The following is a 17,981-nucleotide window of genomic DNA, read 5'->3' as shown; positions in this document are numbered from 1 at the left end:
ATTAAATAACTGAATACACTTAATTAGCAAATTTTCGACGAATATTAACGTTAAAGGTTGGATGCATACGGATCGAAATTCTATCGAATTATAATTGTCTTGCAAGGCAATAAAATATCAATGATTTCTTCAGACTTATCTTTACAAAATAATACCAAACTGACCTACTAATTGGAATCAATGTTTCAGTATGCTGCAACCGTTGTTATTGGTCATGTTTGAAAAAACAAAATGATCATAAAATATTGAGAAAAAACTATCATCCAATCTTATTTCTTAATTTTAGGTCAATTCACAATAATATTTATGAGCCGTAAAAATGTACCTTCTCCTTCATCTAAAGCTTATCTCGTAGAGAATGACATATGGACAGGTAGTTGCCCATTTCTATTTTTATTGTGATTAAGTTTTGCTGTATCTATCAAATATTAACACAGACCAGATTTGATACCCATTTATAAAAACGAAACATTTGAAAAAAAAAAAAAAATTTTGAAAAGAACATACATGATCGAATGTGATATATATATATTTACTCCTACGATTCGTGATTCAACTAGAAATTTCAAATCAAAGGATGATTATAAGAATTTATTAAATTTCATTTCACAAGAAATAGGTATATTTATAGGTAAAATATGTAAAACATGTAAGTATATTGAATGTATTGGTATTGAAACCGGAACTCAGTATGGTATATAAACAACTGAAACACGCAAAGTACACAACAGGTACATGTAACACAACAGGATCTTCTATTTTTCAAACAAAGGTAACTTAAGACATACATTTTTTTAAAATGACATTTATATAACAACATTACTTTTATTCTCAATATTTTATATTTTAAAAAGATGATAAATCTGTGACCAACACATTTTTAATGAAAATTTACCATGAAATTATCATTAGTCTGTTTATAATAATAATAATAATAATAATAATAATAATAATAATAATAATAATAATAATAATAATAATAATAAATTATTACAATAAAGATATTTATGTAATGGTACAAGGAGATAGAAAATTCACGTCCAATCTAGGTGTCCATGGAGGAGTTGAAATTCTTGGAAATGGATTCAATGTCGGATTGAACAAAGACGTTATTTGGGAGACAGCAAAAACAATGGGGTACACTAAAATCAAGTCGAAATGTTATACGCCATTTTACCCTGTTGCTGATAGCGACGCCGTGTATGTGACTATATTTTGTGAAGAAATGGAAAGAGAATTATGTCGTTTCCATCCGGTAGAGAAAAAATGCAATGTTATATTCAGTACAGAAGGTTATCTTTGTTTTTCGCAGGAAAATAAGATATGGCAATACGACGATAACCGAAAACCTGAATTAAAACAAAAAGAAGATGTACTCAGAGAAGAAAATGTTAAACTAAGGAAAGAATTAGAAACGTATCAAAATAAAGAAACACAATCTACCGACTATGCAAGACTAAATAAGTCTAAATCTATGGATGACAACAAACAACTGCCGTCGCCGCAATCTGCCAAAAAGCGACCAGCAGAAGACAACCTTACAGAAGTTTATCGAAAACTTGAAAAATATGACGTGTAAAGGAAATGATGTTGGATGACTGTTCCATTAACTGGTACCACATATCTCTTGTTCTACGTATTTATTATTGTTTATTAGAATTCTTGAGTATTTTATTTTTTCGTATTGAAATGTTCTTTGTAAGCGTGAGGATTGTAGTAAAAAGTTCTTTTAAGCTCGCCTGAACCGAAGGCCAAAGTGAGCTTTTCTCATCACTTGGCGTTCGTCGTCCGTCGTCGTTAACTTTTACAAAAATCTTCTCCTCTGAAACTACTGGGCCAAATTTAACCAAACTTGACTACAATCATTAATGGGGTATCTAGATTAAAATTTTGTCCGGTAACTCGGCCAACAAACCAAAATGGTCGCCATGGCTAAAAATAGAACACAGGGGTAAAATGTAGATTTTGGCTGGCTTATATCTCTGAAACCAAAGCATTTAGAGCACATCTGACAGGATTAAAATTGTTTATTTGGTCAAGATCTATCTGCCCTAAAATTTTCAGATGAATCGGACAACCTGTTGTGAGGTTGCTGCCCCTGAATAGGTAATTTTATTGATTTTTTTCCGTTTTTTGTTATTTTCTTGAACATCATTATAGATAGAGATAAATTGTAAACAGCAATAATGTTCAGCAAAGTAAGATCTACAAAAGGGTCAACATGATCAAAATGGTCAGTTGACCCGTTAAGCAGTTATTGCCCTTTATAGTCAACTTTTAACAATTTTTCGTAAATTTTTGTAATCTTTTACAAAAATCTTCTCCTCTGAAACTACTAAGACAAATTTAACCAAACTTGTCCACAATCATCATTCGGGTATCTAGTTTTAAAATTGTGTACGACGACCGCTCTTGCGAACCAAGATGGTCGAGTTGGCTAAAAAAGTACATAGCGTAAAATGCAATTTTTGGCTCATATCTATGAAACCAAAGCATAAAGAGCAAATCTGACAAGGATAAAATTGTTTCAAATCAAGATCTATCTGCCCTATAATTTTAGACCTTTCATGTAACTGGTTGATAGGTTACTGCCCCTGAATTGATAATTTTAAGAAAATTTTGCAGCTTTTGGTTATTATCATGAATAATATGATAGATAGAGATAAACTGTAAATAACAATTATGTACAGCAAAGTAAGGCCTACAAATAAGTCAACATGATCAAAATGGTCTATGACTCCTTAAGGAGTTATTGCCCTTTATAGTCAATTTTTAACAATCTTCATAAATTTTGTAAAATTTTTACAAAATATTTAACACTGAAACTACTGGGCCAAGTTCATTATAGATAGAGATTATTGTAAGCAGTAAGAGTGTTCAGTAAAGTAAGATCTACAAACACATCACCATCACCGAAACACAATTTTGTCATGAATCCATCTGTGTCCTTTGTTTAATATGCACATAGACCAAGGTGAGCGACACAGACTCTTTAGAGCCTCTAGTTTTTTCTTGTTTAAGGAAATTCTATTTATTGCGAAAAGAACTTCATTTTGTTCATTAAATTAGTTTGCATATTTATAAATAGCTGTGCAAAAACTAAAAGCGACTCTTCAATTTGAAAAATCTTTAAAAAGTGACGAGAATCCAAAAAATCATACACGCCGGTTACATAGAAAACAAAATACATAATTACATGCATGAGGGCAGTTCAAGTTGATTTCTAGGTACTACATGTATATAATAGTATTGTTGTCATAGGATATGCTATTGTTCAAAAGTCTTTTCAATGGTAAATATGTGTTTATTTTATAGCTGAGTAAAATAAGAAAATGAGGTTTAGTTTTCCTAAAACATAGTTTTGATGTCACGATGTATGTCTAGGGAACATTTAGGCGTTCCATGTACTTACAAGATAGCAATTGAACCAAAGGTTAACTGTCCAAGGTTAGGGGAGGGTTGCTAACATGTTTAACCCCGCCACATTCTGTGTGTATGTGCCTGTCCCAAGCCAGGAGCTGTAATTCAGTGGTTGTCCTTTGATTATGTGTTGCTTTTTTGTTTTTTGTTTAATGTTTACATAAAATAGGCCGTTAGTTTTCTTGTTTAAATTGTTTTACATTGTCATTTCGGGGCATTTATAGCTGACTATGCGGTATGGGGTTTGCTCATTGTTGAATGCCGTATGGTGACCTATAGATGTTAATTTCTGTGTCATTTTGGTCTCTTGTTAAGAGTTGTCTTATTGGCAATCATGCCACATCTTCTTTTTTTTATATTGAAGTCAGTTCGAAGTTTTTACGAAAGCCACCATGACTTTGGTGACCATGATAGAGTATTTATGTCACAGATAAACATTTATCGTAGCCAAAATCCCATCATATTTTCCACGATATATATCTATACAATATCAAATACGGCGTATTACGTCAACACATTTACTGTCCATGATGATTATCACAAGTTGAACAAGAAATACTGGCCCTTTCTGAACGCTTTAGGTCAAAATAAAACAAGTTGCTTTCTTTAAAAAAAGAAAAGCAATACATGAACCTAAGACCGCTGACTGCCGGGTCACCAAAATATTGTTACTGAATTTGTGTTTGCTTTTGAATTGAAATAATTGACTGTGAAAAGAAGAAGCCAGTTGAAATTATATATTTACAGCTTCTATTTGAATAGCTATTTTAAAGCTCGACTATTATATTTATCACTTGGGAATGCACATATTTTTTTTTTTCGATTATAACCCTTTGGCAATCCTACTAACCAGATGACTTATGCAAATTGCACAAACCTATCGCAATATTTTATGCACTCAGTTTGCTTTATAATCTGGAATTCAGGATGCATTTATTTTATCTATCATATCCGACTCGTATTTGAAGCTGTCTTTACTCATGTTAGATGTTGTATGCGGTGAAACCTGTGGCATGCAATTGAGTGGGACCTCTTATGAAGAGACTTATTTTGGTCTCATAAAACATCTCAAACTTTAAGGATTTCCTGATTTTACTTAAATCAATTCAAACATTCTACAGAGAAACTTAGATTTGCCGAAAAATTTCTTAATTCAGAAGTTTATAAACCTGTGCACACTTTAAAAAAAATATATTAAAAGTTATGTAGATATAAAAAGATACCAGAATTAAAATGATGTACCCCAGACACGAGTTAAGTCTACAAAAAAAGCATCAGTGACGCTCGAATGAAAAAAGTTAAAAGGCTAAATACATTACAAAGTTAAGGAATCTATTCCTTGGGTAGACAATCCTTAGCTTTTCGAAAATGTCAAAGTTTATAATAGGACAGTGACTCAAAAAAGAAACAAAAGAGAAACAACTCGAGGTTAGAATACCGTTAGTAATGATCGTGCTTGAAAGTCATATGTAAAGCTCTTTCTGCCGTGTCCTGAATTTAGATAACAAAAACGAAAATAAGCTTTCACGAGTGAATTTAATAGTATTGCATGCAAGTAGTATTTTAGCGCACGAAATAGTAAATAGAAAGCTCAGGAAAAGAATACACATTTGCGTCATCACATCTCTTAATCTAATAGTTGAATTCGAATGTCAAACGGCCTACACTAAATGTTTTGACTCAGGATTCATTGACATTTTATCCGGAATTTGTGAGAACGCAAACCGATAGTGTGCTTTTGAAATGTGATCTACAATGTGAATGAATCAAGACGTGTAGGATAGTTGGTCAACACAATGAATACAATTTTCAAAACCGTACCATAGTACAAATATGTAGATGCTATAAGGTTAAACTATTAAAACAAACAAACAAAAATTGAATTAAAATTTTATAATAAACTAACGTTCCGGTCAGTAATTTTTTTTCAAGTTCTTTTGAATATATATAATATCAATAAACACGAACGTCAAGTATTTACGGATAGACATTTTATTTATCGAATGAATCTACTTTTAAATTCTAACATTTAATATGAATATATTACTATACAAAATATAAGCAAAGACTTCTAAATCCATACTAAAACAGTATAAAATAACCAACATTATGGTTGTAATTAAATTTTATTGTGATTATTGTAAATTATTTTTGCGTTTGTTGTGAGCTGCAAGGATTTAAAATCATGCTTTATGAATTGAAAACACACAAGTATTTTTGTTTACGACCGTTTAAAATTTAAATATTTAATAAATTTATTTTACTTTCCGTTTTATGGATATATTATAATACAAAAAAATAAATAATAATTACTCATAAAACCCGCCTAAATACTAAAATGGTATGAAATAATTAACGTAGAAATATAATGATTATTGTTTATAAACATTTTTTGTAGGATGCAAGAATTTATTTGGATTTAATTTTTATGTTTCCTTTACAAATGAATATTTAAAAATACCAAAGCAGAGTATCTTGTCATATAAAATACTTATTTCTTAATTGAAACTCTGAAAATATTCTGATTTCAATCATTGTTAGTTTCTTCAGAAACATAAATAAAGTATTATATATTTTTTATATATTTCTTTGATTCCGATTGAATTAAATTCTTTTAATAAGAATATTATCTTTCTGTTTTCCGATCTAAAATTAACATTTTAAACAGAATGTTCTATCCCGTAAGTCTATGATGAAATACACAGTATCCCGTGGTAAAATCTTCAAACATAATTTGTTTACATGTTATCGAGACAACATGCAGCCAATACCACGTTATAATTGACCCAGATACACACAGTGTACAGTGGTAGTTTTAAAACAAATATGATTGCGTCGTCAAGGGCCATCATGGGACCATATCAAAGACATAGATAACAACCTGTGAAGACCTGTAAATAGTTATCAAAGGTACCAGGATTATAATTTAGTACGCCAGACTCGCGTTTCGTCTGCATAAGACTCATCAGTGACGCTCATATCAAAATAGTTGTAAAGCCAAACAAGTACAAATACAAAGTTGAAGAGCATTTAGGATCCAAAATTCCAAAAAGTTGTCCAAAATACGGCTAAGGTAATCTATGCCTGGGATAAGAAAATCCTTAGTTTTTCGAAAAATTCAAAGTTATGTAAACAGGAAATTTATAAAAATGACCACATAATTGATATTCATGTCAACACCGAAGTGCTGACTACTGGTGTAACTTTCGAGACGTTCCGAGAATTTTATTCTGACTTCCGGCCGAGAGATATCGAGTGGCCCATAGACACATCCAAAACTCGCCAATGCAAAAAGTAAGTATGCTCACATGGCATTTTACATCTCCATAAAATTGATGCAATGGAAAACGAATATTTGAATTAGGTGGAATAAAAAACATTAAGGTAGCCCGGTACATTTTTTGTACATTAAAGACCGAAGAACAAGTCTTCAACTTGGAGTGGCCCTAGGTGTCTTTTGATTACTTTTCACGTTGAGTTGCTATTGAATTACACCCCCACATCTAGTATCAGTCTCCTTCATATATATCCACTATACTTTTAGAACATTAAACACATGCGATTATTTTTAAAGTTATTTATAAACATGTATTACGATATATAATGAAATTATGCCATCGTCAAACATTAGATCAGTAAGACACAGTTATGCACATTGTCGTTGTGGTTTCAGGAAAGGAACATCTGGTTTAGGAACAACAGAGAAGTGGCGATGAATCTACAATACAAAATAATGGAATGAAATGTAAAGATCTACACCAAAAATATCGGGCTTATAAAAAAGCGGAAGAATTGTGCATGTACTAGTGTTTGTTAAATATCTTTTGTTTAAGAAAAACCCCAATTATTATTTTAGAAATGAGAACAGTCATGCTGTGTGATGATTACCTTTGGGATAGAGGTAGCGGTTATCGATGTTGATACTAAGTATAGTATTTGTGTCAACATAGGTTTGAACAGGCAATAAAGTATGCCTTGTTCATTAATGAGGGCATATAGTTCCAGTTTATTCATTGAAAATCTAGGTGAAGATCGGCAATACAAGTTGAATTCGATCACTAAAACTGATTGCAATGAGACGACAATCTAGAAGGCCAAATGACAAGAATGCAATAAAACTTCAGCTTAGAATTTCAACAATGATCAAAACCCATACCTTAGTGTTATCTAAATACATAAAGATTAAGTGATACAAATGTAACTGTTCAATAGAGAAACCAAAGACCTGATATAGAATATAGTTGAGAATTTAACCAGTAGCAAATACTTGTATTCACGACGTTTTGTGACAGACGTTCTCTCCTTTAAAACAACACTTTATACAGTACGACAGCTTACCTTGAGTCTTTCGGGACCATTACAGATCATTCTATATGTTGAGTTATTCACCAAGTCTTGAAACATGTGCTGGACATTATCATCCCTCCAATTCCAGCCGTTAAATTGTTCCACTGCTTTGGATGGATCTTTGGATATTTGGTCATAGACTGGTAAACCCAAGCACAAAGACATTGTCGTCCGTGGATAGTAGTATAAAAAGGAAACACACATCTCTTCTTGTGTTGATAGACCTCCCTGTAATTAAAAATACTTGTTTGATTATGTTCATACAATATAATGATTCACATTTCAGTTAATTTCTAAATCATACTCGAAATGAAAATTGTTTTATGTGTATGATAAAATAAATATGATTTAAAATTGAGAAAATCAAAACAACACTTTAAGGTGGTACCTAACACTACAGGGAGATAACTGTGTAAAATCTTCTAAACGTTTTAATTACGTTGTGTTTCAAGGGAATATTGAGCTTCTCAATTATCAAAATAAGTGTTTGTCAAACTGCTATATAACTAGTGTATTATTTCTGATAAAACGGTTGTTTCAATTGTTTTGAAATTTTTATATCTTTGTCAAAGGGTCAAAGTAAATACTTTGTCAAAATTTTATGAAAATTAAACGGGCCAAATTAATTTTAGTGAAAGTGTTGGGTACCACCTTAAGATTCTTCTGAGTTTGAAACACTTTTATTTTCTGAGTTTACCTTCATTATCAACAATTAAAGCCGAATATATTAAAACCAGTGGAATATAAGAGTTTAAGAGTTATTTGGCAAAAAAGACCTTAAATAATAGCCAAATGTTTCTAAGATCAAGCTTTCATGAGGGAGTTGAGATTTAAGTTCTCTTTCCCTGTTGCTGCATGTAGTTTCTAAAAAATAAATGAGGAAAGAGGACAGAAAAATAGATTAACTAGTATCTACTTACTATTGTTGGTTTGTTTCTTCTTGAAGAGTCGTAGGTACATTCAACAATAAAGCTGTCACCCTGATAAAAATAAGGTACGTTTTAAGTTTACTGCAATATTCTAACGAAACGTGAAGGAGCGACGAAAGAAATGAGAAATTCAAGGATTTTGGCATGAAAAATCAGTATGTTTGCTGCTTTTAATTTTTAGTTAATGTTGTGGCGATACCATTACGATGTTGAATCCGATCCAGAGTCTGTTTTTAGTACAGAATAGTTATACTGTTGTCTCGCTGTCTCGTTGTCTAACAGCTTTTTTTTCTAATTTTAGTGTATTCATCTCAAGAAGCAATACACATACCACTTTATATAGGTAGTGAGCATTAAGCAATATACTAAATTACTTGATGAAAATTAGTTTGATGACAAGATTAAATGTGATATATCATAAATTTATCCTAAATATATTTTGAAGGTTTCTAAATTGGGGGTATCTGTTCGTTTTTGTGTTTGCGGTAAATACATTTTCGGCCCTCTCCACAGTCAAAAACCATGTCGAAATTGTGAAGTTATTTCATAAAAATCAAGAGTTAAGTTTCTTTGATTGGGAAAAATCTGACAAAGCCGTCGAAATTGAGAGATAAACCAATGGATAGTGATTGTGTAGTTTTGTCAAGAACATAAAATACTTAATTATGAATTATGAAGTCTCCCCGTGATTAATGGATTTCAAAGATAAACTTTATACAGTCACGTAAATTACATGTATGAGAATCTTTCAAAAAAGACTTTTCATAGACCTTGGATTATTTAATTTTTCGATAGGTTACATAATCTGTGGTTTGATACTCGGTTAAGTAAGAGCCATCATGCACAAAAAGTAAAATCAAGCATAAAATATGTGCACTTGGGGAAAAAAGATGGTTACTGTTTTTCGATTATTTTGACATAATGAAAACAAATAACATTTTATCTACCTCAAAAGTTGTACCGATTGGAAGCATGATTTAACTTCTTTACATTGCTCTTGGTTGCCCGAGTACCATGATGTCCTACCAGAGGGAAGGTAAACTGTTTATTAGAAAAATTGATTTCTCTACAGAAATTTGCAAATACTTTATTTAAAAAAATAATGGATGGTATATTGTTTAAAACAGAAAAAAAGAAGAATAAAAAGTTTAACTTACTCGTTTGACCTCTCGTTCTTCTTTTAAAACCCTAATATCTTGGTAATTGAAATCATAGTGGTCATCCTCAGCAATCGGTGACAGTTCAGTTCCGTTTCTAATATGCCTTGTTATAATTCCAGCACCCAATAAATGAGCATGTTGTAAGAGACCAAAAATCTTAATTCCATTTTCTGGTAAACCCTGAAATACAAAAGTCATCTTCATTAAATTAAAAAATAAATAAAAATTGAAGGTTAAATGATATTGGACAACACATTTTCAATGCACCACATATATGTACCATCATTGTTCGCAATTTGTGTAATAGTGTATTTGCTGTTTCAAAGGTACAAAATCAATGTTGTATGAACTGTTTTTTTTTCTAGGCATGATGTTCTAGCAATTTAGTCTCCAGTATTTTTGGTTGTTTTCTTATTTTTTATATTAATTTTATTCTGCTCAAAATGTTGTAACAAGACCTACTTTTTGAAAACTTAAAAAGTACCAAAGTATGATTTAAAGCTGGTGATTGATTGATTGTGTCAATAGCATCCAGTGAAATCATGTAAGACCGGAAAGCAAACCAATCAAACTTTATGGGTATCTTGTAACAAATGAAACAAATTAATATATAAATATAATTATTCGACAAATACAGAAAATACCACAAGAAACAAGGCATACATACTAACAACAAATACATGACAACTCGAACATAAGACAAATCAGACCAATTCAATTGCAACTTTGACAAGTTTGATAAAAACTTGGACCAGTTTTAAAGACAACTCGGACCAATGTTTTTCCGTTTTAAACTTTATTTTTTTTTTGCATTTAAAAGTATCTCTTTCTAAAAAAAACAATATTTAAAAACATACCTTTTCAGTACACTCTGGACTACAATATCCCGTAGACAAAAAAGCTTTTTGGTATGGTGGAATAAAATGAGTCGGATCAACATTGACCCCAATACTCATACCGGCTGCATCAAACTGGCGAGTATCTGGGGTAAGAACTAATCTGATACCTGAACTGTCAACAATATCTGAAATATAAGTCCAATGAATTTATTCAAACATATCATTTTGAGGTGATACTTGTCGTATATATAAAAAAAGAAGATGTGGTATGATTGCCAATGAGACAACTATCCACAAAAGACCAAAATGACACAGACATTAACAACTATAGGTCACCGTACGGCCTTCAACAATGAGCAAAGCCCATACCGCTTAGTCGGCTATAAAAGGCCCCGATAAGACAGTGTAAAACAATACAAACGAGAAAACTAACGGCCTTATTTATGTAAAAAAAAATAAAAAAAATAAAAAAATATGTAACACATAAACAAACGACAACCACTGAATTACAGGCTCCTGACTTGGGACAGGCACATGCATAAATAATGTGGCGGGGTTAAACATGTTAGCGGTACATGTATTAATTAATATGCATTTATTTAAATATCTTAATGTTAGAAAGTCTATCTTTTTTATTTCGCTCTATCAATGACACTCTTCCAGATTTGATCAAAGCAAAAGCTTACTTTTCTAAAGTGTTGAAATAATGCATATTTGCATTATGAAAATATCTTTCCGTTACTTTATATTTTGAGAGCTTTAATTTAAATATGCTGTTAGTTAAGGACAATCTTCGTTCATGCTATTTAATATGTAGATCTGTAGATTATCAACTAATTGCTGTTTAACTTATTCAAGTTTTACAAATCGAGGTTTCATATATGTGTTCATAAATAAGAATTGTATACTTTGAGTGCTACATACAATAAGAATCAAATTACATGTACATGTAAAATTTGATATTTGAATAGATCTATAGATATTTAATATTTCTTCCTTTACTTACCAGATTTCATGGTAGGATTGTTATAATGCATTTCTAATCTCAAATATTTTGGACTGTCTGCTTCTCCAAAAGCAAATCCAACGTGCTCTGGCATATTAAAAGCCTGATAATAAAAACAAAAGTATTAAGGAAGGAAAGAAAGGCTCATGATACTAGGTGATTGTATACAAGGTATACAAGGGCTATTTTGCTCAGTCTGCAGTTTTCTATTATTTGTTTTAATATTTTTCATTGTTTTGTGTTCTGTTGGTTGTGTTTGAATTTGTGTGTCTTTTGGGTTGTTTTTTGTTTTGTTTTTATTAAGACATTGTCAATTTGTTTTCAACTTGTGAGTTCGAATATTCCGTTGGTACCTTTCGCATCTCTTTTACTGCTGGATGGTAAAAATTTATGTGACCTTTTTTTTTTAATCCCCACTCAACGTTTAGACATTTAAGATAAAAACATGTCAACCAACTAAATAAGTAAACTGTAGTAAACTTACCACTCCGCCTACAGCCCAAGCCACAACTGCTTCACTGCATGTCTGGAAACGTCTAGGTGTACTCCTTGAGTAACACGCAAAGGAAGTTCCAACATCTGCCTCGGTAACTTCAGGACATGTTGTTACAACAATATGGTGGACATAATCGATGTTTTCCTTCTGTATAACAGGTTCGTACTAAAAGAATACAATGATTTAATTATTTTCCCCAAAAAATTATTTACACAATATGTATTGATTTATACAAACTTATTTTCATTAAACAAATTTTTTTTAATAAAAACAAGCAGAAAGGTATCAAGGTTTATATTCTGTCAGAATGCATATTTCCACTGGGTCATAGGTAAGCGTAAAGCCACAGAATGTTTAATACTTCATATGCTTAACGTTACATAAATTTGACTATCGCCCCTAAAACAGTTCAAACTTTTGAATGCTTTTCTAATTTTATTTCATAATGGATTAATTCATTTAAATTTATATATCATACCCGACATGGCACGCTGTTTTTTGTTTGCACTTTAATTATGCTCTGGATTTGTTTTATTTGTACTGATGCAGACCTTACCTTTCTGCACAAGTGTGTTTGCAAAACATGTAAACTTCTAGTTTCATAACACCTGTTATTTGTCATTAATTCAATATTTTCCTTTTTGTGCATGCAGTTCATATTTTATAAAGTAATGATATCTTATAAATTCATCACTCACTCTGATCATATGATGTTTCTTTGTTAGGGTTGGTATTTTGTATATAGTGCATTGGTAACGTGTATCAACCGAAGGTACAGCAAACTGAAGAAAAGATGCATTCAATAAAATGATTAAAAATACAACGAACAGAGAAAACTAAATAGAATGAGGTCATACAAGTCATATAAAATAAATATCTGACTTGTAAACGAAAAAAAAGAATGATAAGTTTTTACGACCACAGGGTTGATGACAATTCAGGGAGACGATTTGTGCTAGGAGATAAATATATATCTCAGTAGTGCTACAAATTTTATCAATGCTGTCATTTTTTGTAAATGTTCTGTATGTTCATGAAATGTTAAAATTATTTGAACATACCACCTCTACCCCCATTTTACCCTACCCCACCTCCCAAATATCTTTGAAAAAAATGTTGGGATATTATAGTGGCAGTTGTGGTTTGTTTCCTAGTATGCATTTGTAATTGGCGACTTAACACGAGCCTTATATTTTTTGTTGTTCGAAGGAATGCCATAAATGAGAATTATGCACTTTAATACCCTTATCTCTTGTCATCCATTCCTTTACAATGCAAATATTATACATTTTTGTAAAGTTAGGAATGACAGACCTAAAAAGACGCATTATTAGGGTTAAAGTTTTGACTTAAATAAAAGATATATGAACAATATATGAAACTTGTAACGGCTGGTTGGACTAAGGTTATTTGAAACTAAAGCTCTGGTTAGTAGAGCAAATATTATCTTAGAAGAAACCGTTTCATTGTTTATCCAATATAATTAATAACGGCAAAATATCTTAAAGATTCGATACAACCATTTCCCCCCTGGTATACATGTTAAACATGTCCCTAACCTCTACCAAGCCTCAGTTTTTATATCTTAAAACATTGCTAATATACTGTTAACCTACGTTAGGTGATACCAGATCTATGTGTATATTATTGGCTGGAATGGTAACATCAGATTTAGTAGATGACAAAAACATCAAACTTTGTGCACCACGACGTTTTACTCCATGCCATTGCATTCCTTGGACAGAATCTGGATCGTCAGGATGGTAGGAATATATAGCTTTCACAGTATCGTCCTAAATATAAAAAAATAATGTAAACGATGAAATATAATTCAAATCACTAATAATGATTTAAAATTACTGTTATTAATTATAAGGCTGATAGTCTGATTTAGTTGTTTGCTTTTATCTCATTTTTTTGTTACAATGACATAAAGATCAACTGGCAGCCATTCCTTGTATGCTGAGATATATAATTAATTCAGATGATATGACAATCAGAAAATAAATCAATTGGTAATAACTTGTGAAGAAGTTACTTTTTTCTGTATTCAAATATGTTTTACCATAGGGTCATATACAATGATCCCTTTATCTGCACAAACGTAACACCAATGTTCAAGTATGTTTAAATAATTTTTGAACGTGTAAATATAATAAGTCTGTCATATCTGATATACAAAAGTAATTACACAATGTATGTACATCTTGAGGAACTAGTCAACCAAATGCCTTTGCGGTTGCAATAGTGATTCGTAATAATATTTCTCTATATTTTCTAGGTACCAATGTACAACTTACTTTGTTCCTTCATGCAAAAATACATTTTGATCAGCCGATCAGTCAAAGATATTCACATCTCGGCACAATGCGACAGGTACTTACATGTAACAACGTGATCTTTCTATTAGATTTTGTTTTAGCTATCGAATACAATATTCTTAGATACATTTGCAACAGCTCCTGTGTTTAAACCTAATTCTTTGTAGGTAAGAAATGTATTGAGCCTTATATTACAGGTAACTTCAATTGAGTGTCAGTTGAACGGCTTTCACGAAGATCTGTGCCTACACATTCCATAGATTCCAAGCACTGTAATATTGGTTGGCCAATTGTCATCAAAGTATCTCACAAGGAACATTCTTTTTTTCTGTCTAAATTGGTTTTTTTTTATTTGTAAAGCGCACATGCGTATGACAGGAAGACCTTTCGGGTGTCCAGCTTATCCCAATTATTTATATGGTAATTTTTCTGATTCAATGGAAATCAAACAAATCATATTTTTACATATAAATCCTCGAAGCATTTCTAACAAGTTGATTTTCAATGTCGGTGGATAACAAGAGTTGTTTCAAGTCAAATAGACGGAAAGAATGAAATAAAGGCATACGCCATCTATCTGCCTATACTAGTCCTAGATTAGTTTCCTCTGCGGATATGTACTAATTAATCACTTATGCAACTTCCCCTTGTACCACAACGATAATGTTCCATCTTGAACCGAAACCAATTTCTTGCCGTGTGCGTATTCAAAGACGAGTAAATTTATGCATATGACTCCCTTGACCCGCGTATATTGAACAATTTTGCCTTTTGATTCGATCAGTCGTTTGCATACGTAGCATGCCAACCTATTTGGGTACCAATGTTTTGTTAACTATTTAGAGTAACGATGGCAATAATACAAAATTTTAAAATTTTGACGTTAGCTTCATCCGTACTAACATTTGTTTTTTAATAGAACGTTTCATTTTAATAAAGACTACAGGGTTGGTGACAAAATATCGTTCAAAACGCAATATCTTCGCGCTAGAGCATGGCCAGAATTTAGAGGAATAACGCTTTCGTATGTGCTATAGAAGGGGAAGACTTACAAATATCTTCATTTCAATAGTGTGCACTTGTATCAAATTAATGCATGTATCACAAGTCATGGTACCTGAACCAAATTTGATATTAATTAAATATTAGACGAATTAAGATTATTGACCAATACTTACAGTGATTATTGTGTCGTTGCCATCACAGGTGTCCAATTTTCTTGAAAATGTCAGGACAGTGCCAAAATCGTTCTCAAATCCATTAATCAAGTGCCAATCCTGACTGGTATCCACTTCGGGAGTGAAATGTCCAGTGGTGTGGCAATCCTTAAAATAAAATTTTATTCTGTTATTTATACATGTAGTATCTATTTACTGGGATACATTATGGTGAATGGAAACTGATAGAAAATGACTCCATTGGGTAATGAAAAATGTTACCAGTTTGTTTACTTTAATTTTGATTCTGTAATAAAGAATAAAAAAAATATTTTCACCGTGTATTTTCAATATAATGGAAGACGCGCTTGGTGAGATCTCAAAAAGCGAGTTTGACAATCCATACCAGTTCTAAGAACAGAACAAACAAGAAAAAACAAGACAAGACAAAATTATTGTCTGTTCAGTATCATTTGTATATATATATATATCATTTGTTGGCATGTACCTTGACAAAAATGTACAAAAAATGTTATCCTTCATTTTATCTTATACAAGGGACAAATAAAAAGAATGTGATACTATTGGAGAAAAAAATCACAGTATAGTAACGTCATATGTCTATTTTGAAGTTAAAACACCATTGCGTGCTTTTGACCACGTAAATACATTTTAAATGCCTAGATCGATTTGAGGAATTACGAAAACATATTTAAATAAAAACAATAAACCTCGGTTTATATTGAAACATGAAAAATTATAATCTTTACTGATGCATTCTAATGTTGTTTGTTTAATTTTTTCAAAATAAATTCTTATTCAGAGTTGCAACCAGACCAAAACATAGTCTTACCCTATGCAGTTTTGCTTTTTGGAGGAAAATAAAGACTTTTCAATGAATTATTTGGGAGAAAATTATCTTTAAAACAAATGCAAAGTCGCATTATAAAAGTTAAGTTTTTAAATTTAGATTCGAATAAATACAAAATAATTTTTTAAGAAAGATGAGGTATTTTACAAAACAATATAAGAGTCGTTTTTTGGCCATTGCATTTTTGTATTATTGAAATTAGTGTTGCCTTTCATATTGTTTTTGTATTGATAATTAAACAAGCCAATATAGATCACAAGGATAATTAAGTGTGTAGAAATACACTTATCAAAATTGATATATTTGACCAGAAATGGGAATTTAACACATATGGTTTACTCGAAATACATATGTTGCATGAGTTAACCGAAAAATATATTTTACAATCATTGTCTCACTTTCAAATACAGAAGAAGTATAAACCAAACTATCCCAAAAAGTCTCGCATTTGAACATTGAAGAGTTTAAAATAATAGAACTCACACATATTTTGTAAAATTTCCAAATCGAATAAAATTCATAATCAGCACACACTAATTTGTATTCGTCAACTTCAAACCGATAAAAATATATTTTTATTACTCTTAATTTGCTAAAATCTACAAAAATTGCTGTATTGAAATATGATTGAGCAAACGAAGTTTTCAATTGATTTAGATATATGCAAAATGTTATGATAACTTTAAAATACACATATTTATATATATATCTATCAACTGTGAATTTTAGTAGAGATTGGAGGACTTGAAACAAAATGGCCATGGTGTGAAATACATGCATTCAAAACAGGCTCTTGCACTTGATTCTTCTTTTTATGTAAATACATGAATACTTACTTTTAAAACCGCTGTCCCGTCTTTTACCCATCCGACGACAACATCAGATGGAAACATTTTACCATTTGATGAAAGCCCGAATCCAACATATCCTCTAGTTCTGACATGAGTTTCGAACGTAATATTGGTATCGCTGACATTCCAAAATAACCAAAAGTTTCCGTCAGAGTCCAACTGAAATTCATGTTGGAATGCTGATGTTGGAGTTGGTTTTGTGTGTGAAGGTACTAAAGGCCTTTGTGTTGGATGTATAGGATCAACAAAGCGCCCATTGCTATAATGCAACCCAAGCAAAAATGTCAAAAATATAGTCAGCAAATACATTTTTAGTTTTGATATAAATTCACATTTTTTTCTTTATTTATACATCGATGAGAATTTCACAACTCTTTTGATAACCTTAACCCGTCAAACCCATGTGACAATTTGTTGTAAGTAAACAAACAATTTCTGCATATCACGCGTACTTATATAGACCTCATTTGTTCACCTGGTTATGACAGCTATAAGTTTTAGTTATTAATTCAGTATGATGCGGAACTGCAACAATTTCATGTTGTATATATAAAAATACACAAATGTATATTGTTTTATTATAA

General features: G+C 31.3%; 1 protein-coding gene across 1 annotated transcript; it reads right to left on the bottom strand.

The window, feature by feature from the left end:
• Positions 1 to 6,982: 6,982 nt before the first annotated feature.
• LOC143083732 (DBH-like monooxygenase protein 1 homolog) lies at positions 6,983 to 17,756 on the bottom strand. The gene is made up of 11 exons (XM_076260019.1): positions 17,383 to 17,756; positions 15,697 to 15,843; positions 13,814 to 13,990; positions 12,896 to 12,979; positions 12,186 to 12,362; positions 11,702 to 11,804; positions 10,714 to 10,880; positions 9,854 to 10,036; positions 8,688 to 8,747; positions 7,759 to 7,995; positions 6,983 to 7,138 (listed from the first exon to the last, which is right to left on the bottom strand). The coding sequence occupies exons 1-11, from the start codon at positions 17,704 to 17,706 to the stop codon at positions 7,067 to 7,069; spliced, it is 1,731 nt and encodes a 576-aa protein (XP_076116134.1). The 5' UTR covers positions 17,707 to 17,756; the 3' UTR covers positions 6,983 to 7,066.
• Between the last annotated feature and the right edge of the window lie 225 nt (positions 17,757 to 17,981).

This window comes from Mytilus galloprovincialis, chromosome 1 (assembly GCF_965363235.1).
Source record: "Mytilus galloprovincialis chromosome 1, xbMytGall1.hap1.1, whole genome shotgun sequence".
Taxonomy (NCBI): Eukaryota; Metazoa; Mollusca; class Bivalvia; order Mytilida; family Mytilidae; genus Mytilus; species Mytilus galloprovincialis.
The sequence above is the reverse complement of the archived record's forward strand: the minus strand, read 5'-3'. Positions and strand labels throughout refer to the sequence as shown.

Excerpts from the sequence above, each read along its gene's own strand:
- LOC143083732 (XM_076260019.1), bottom strand. The coding sequence starts at position 17,706 with ATGTATTTGCTGACTATATTTTTGACATTTTTGCTTGGGTTGCATTAT. Across the intron at positions 11,805-12,185 it reads CTTGGGCTGTAGGCGGAGTG|GCTTTTAATATGCCAGAGCA; the intron begins GTAAGTTTACTA and ends TTTTATTATCAG. Across the intron at positions 10,037-10,713 it reads GTCCAGAGTGTACTGAAAAG|GGTTTACCAGAAAATGGAAT; the intron begins GTATGTTTTTAA and ends TTTGTATTTCAG.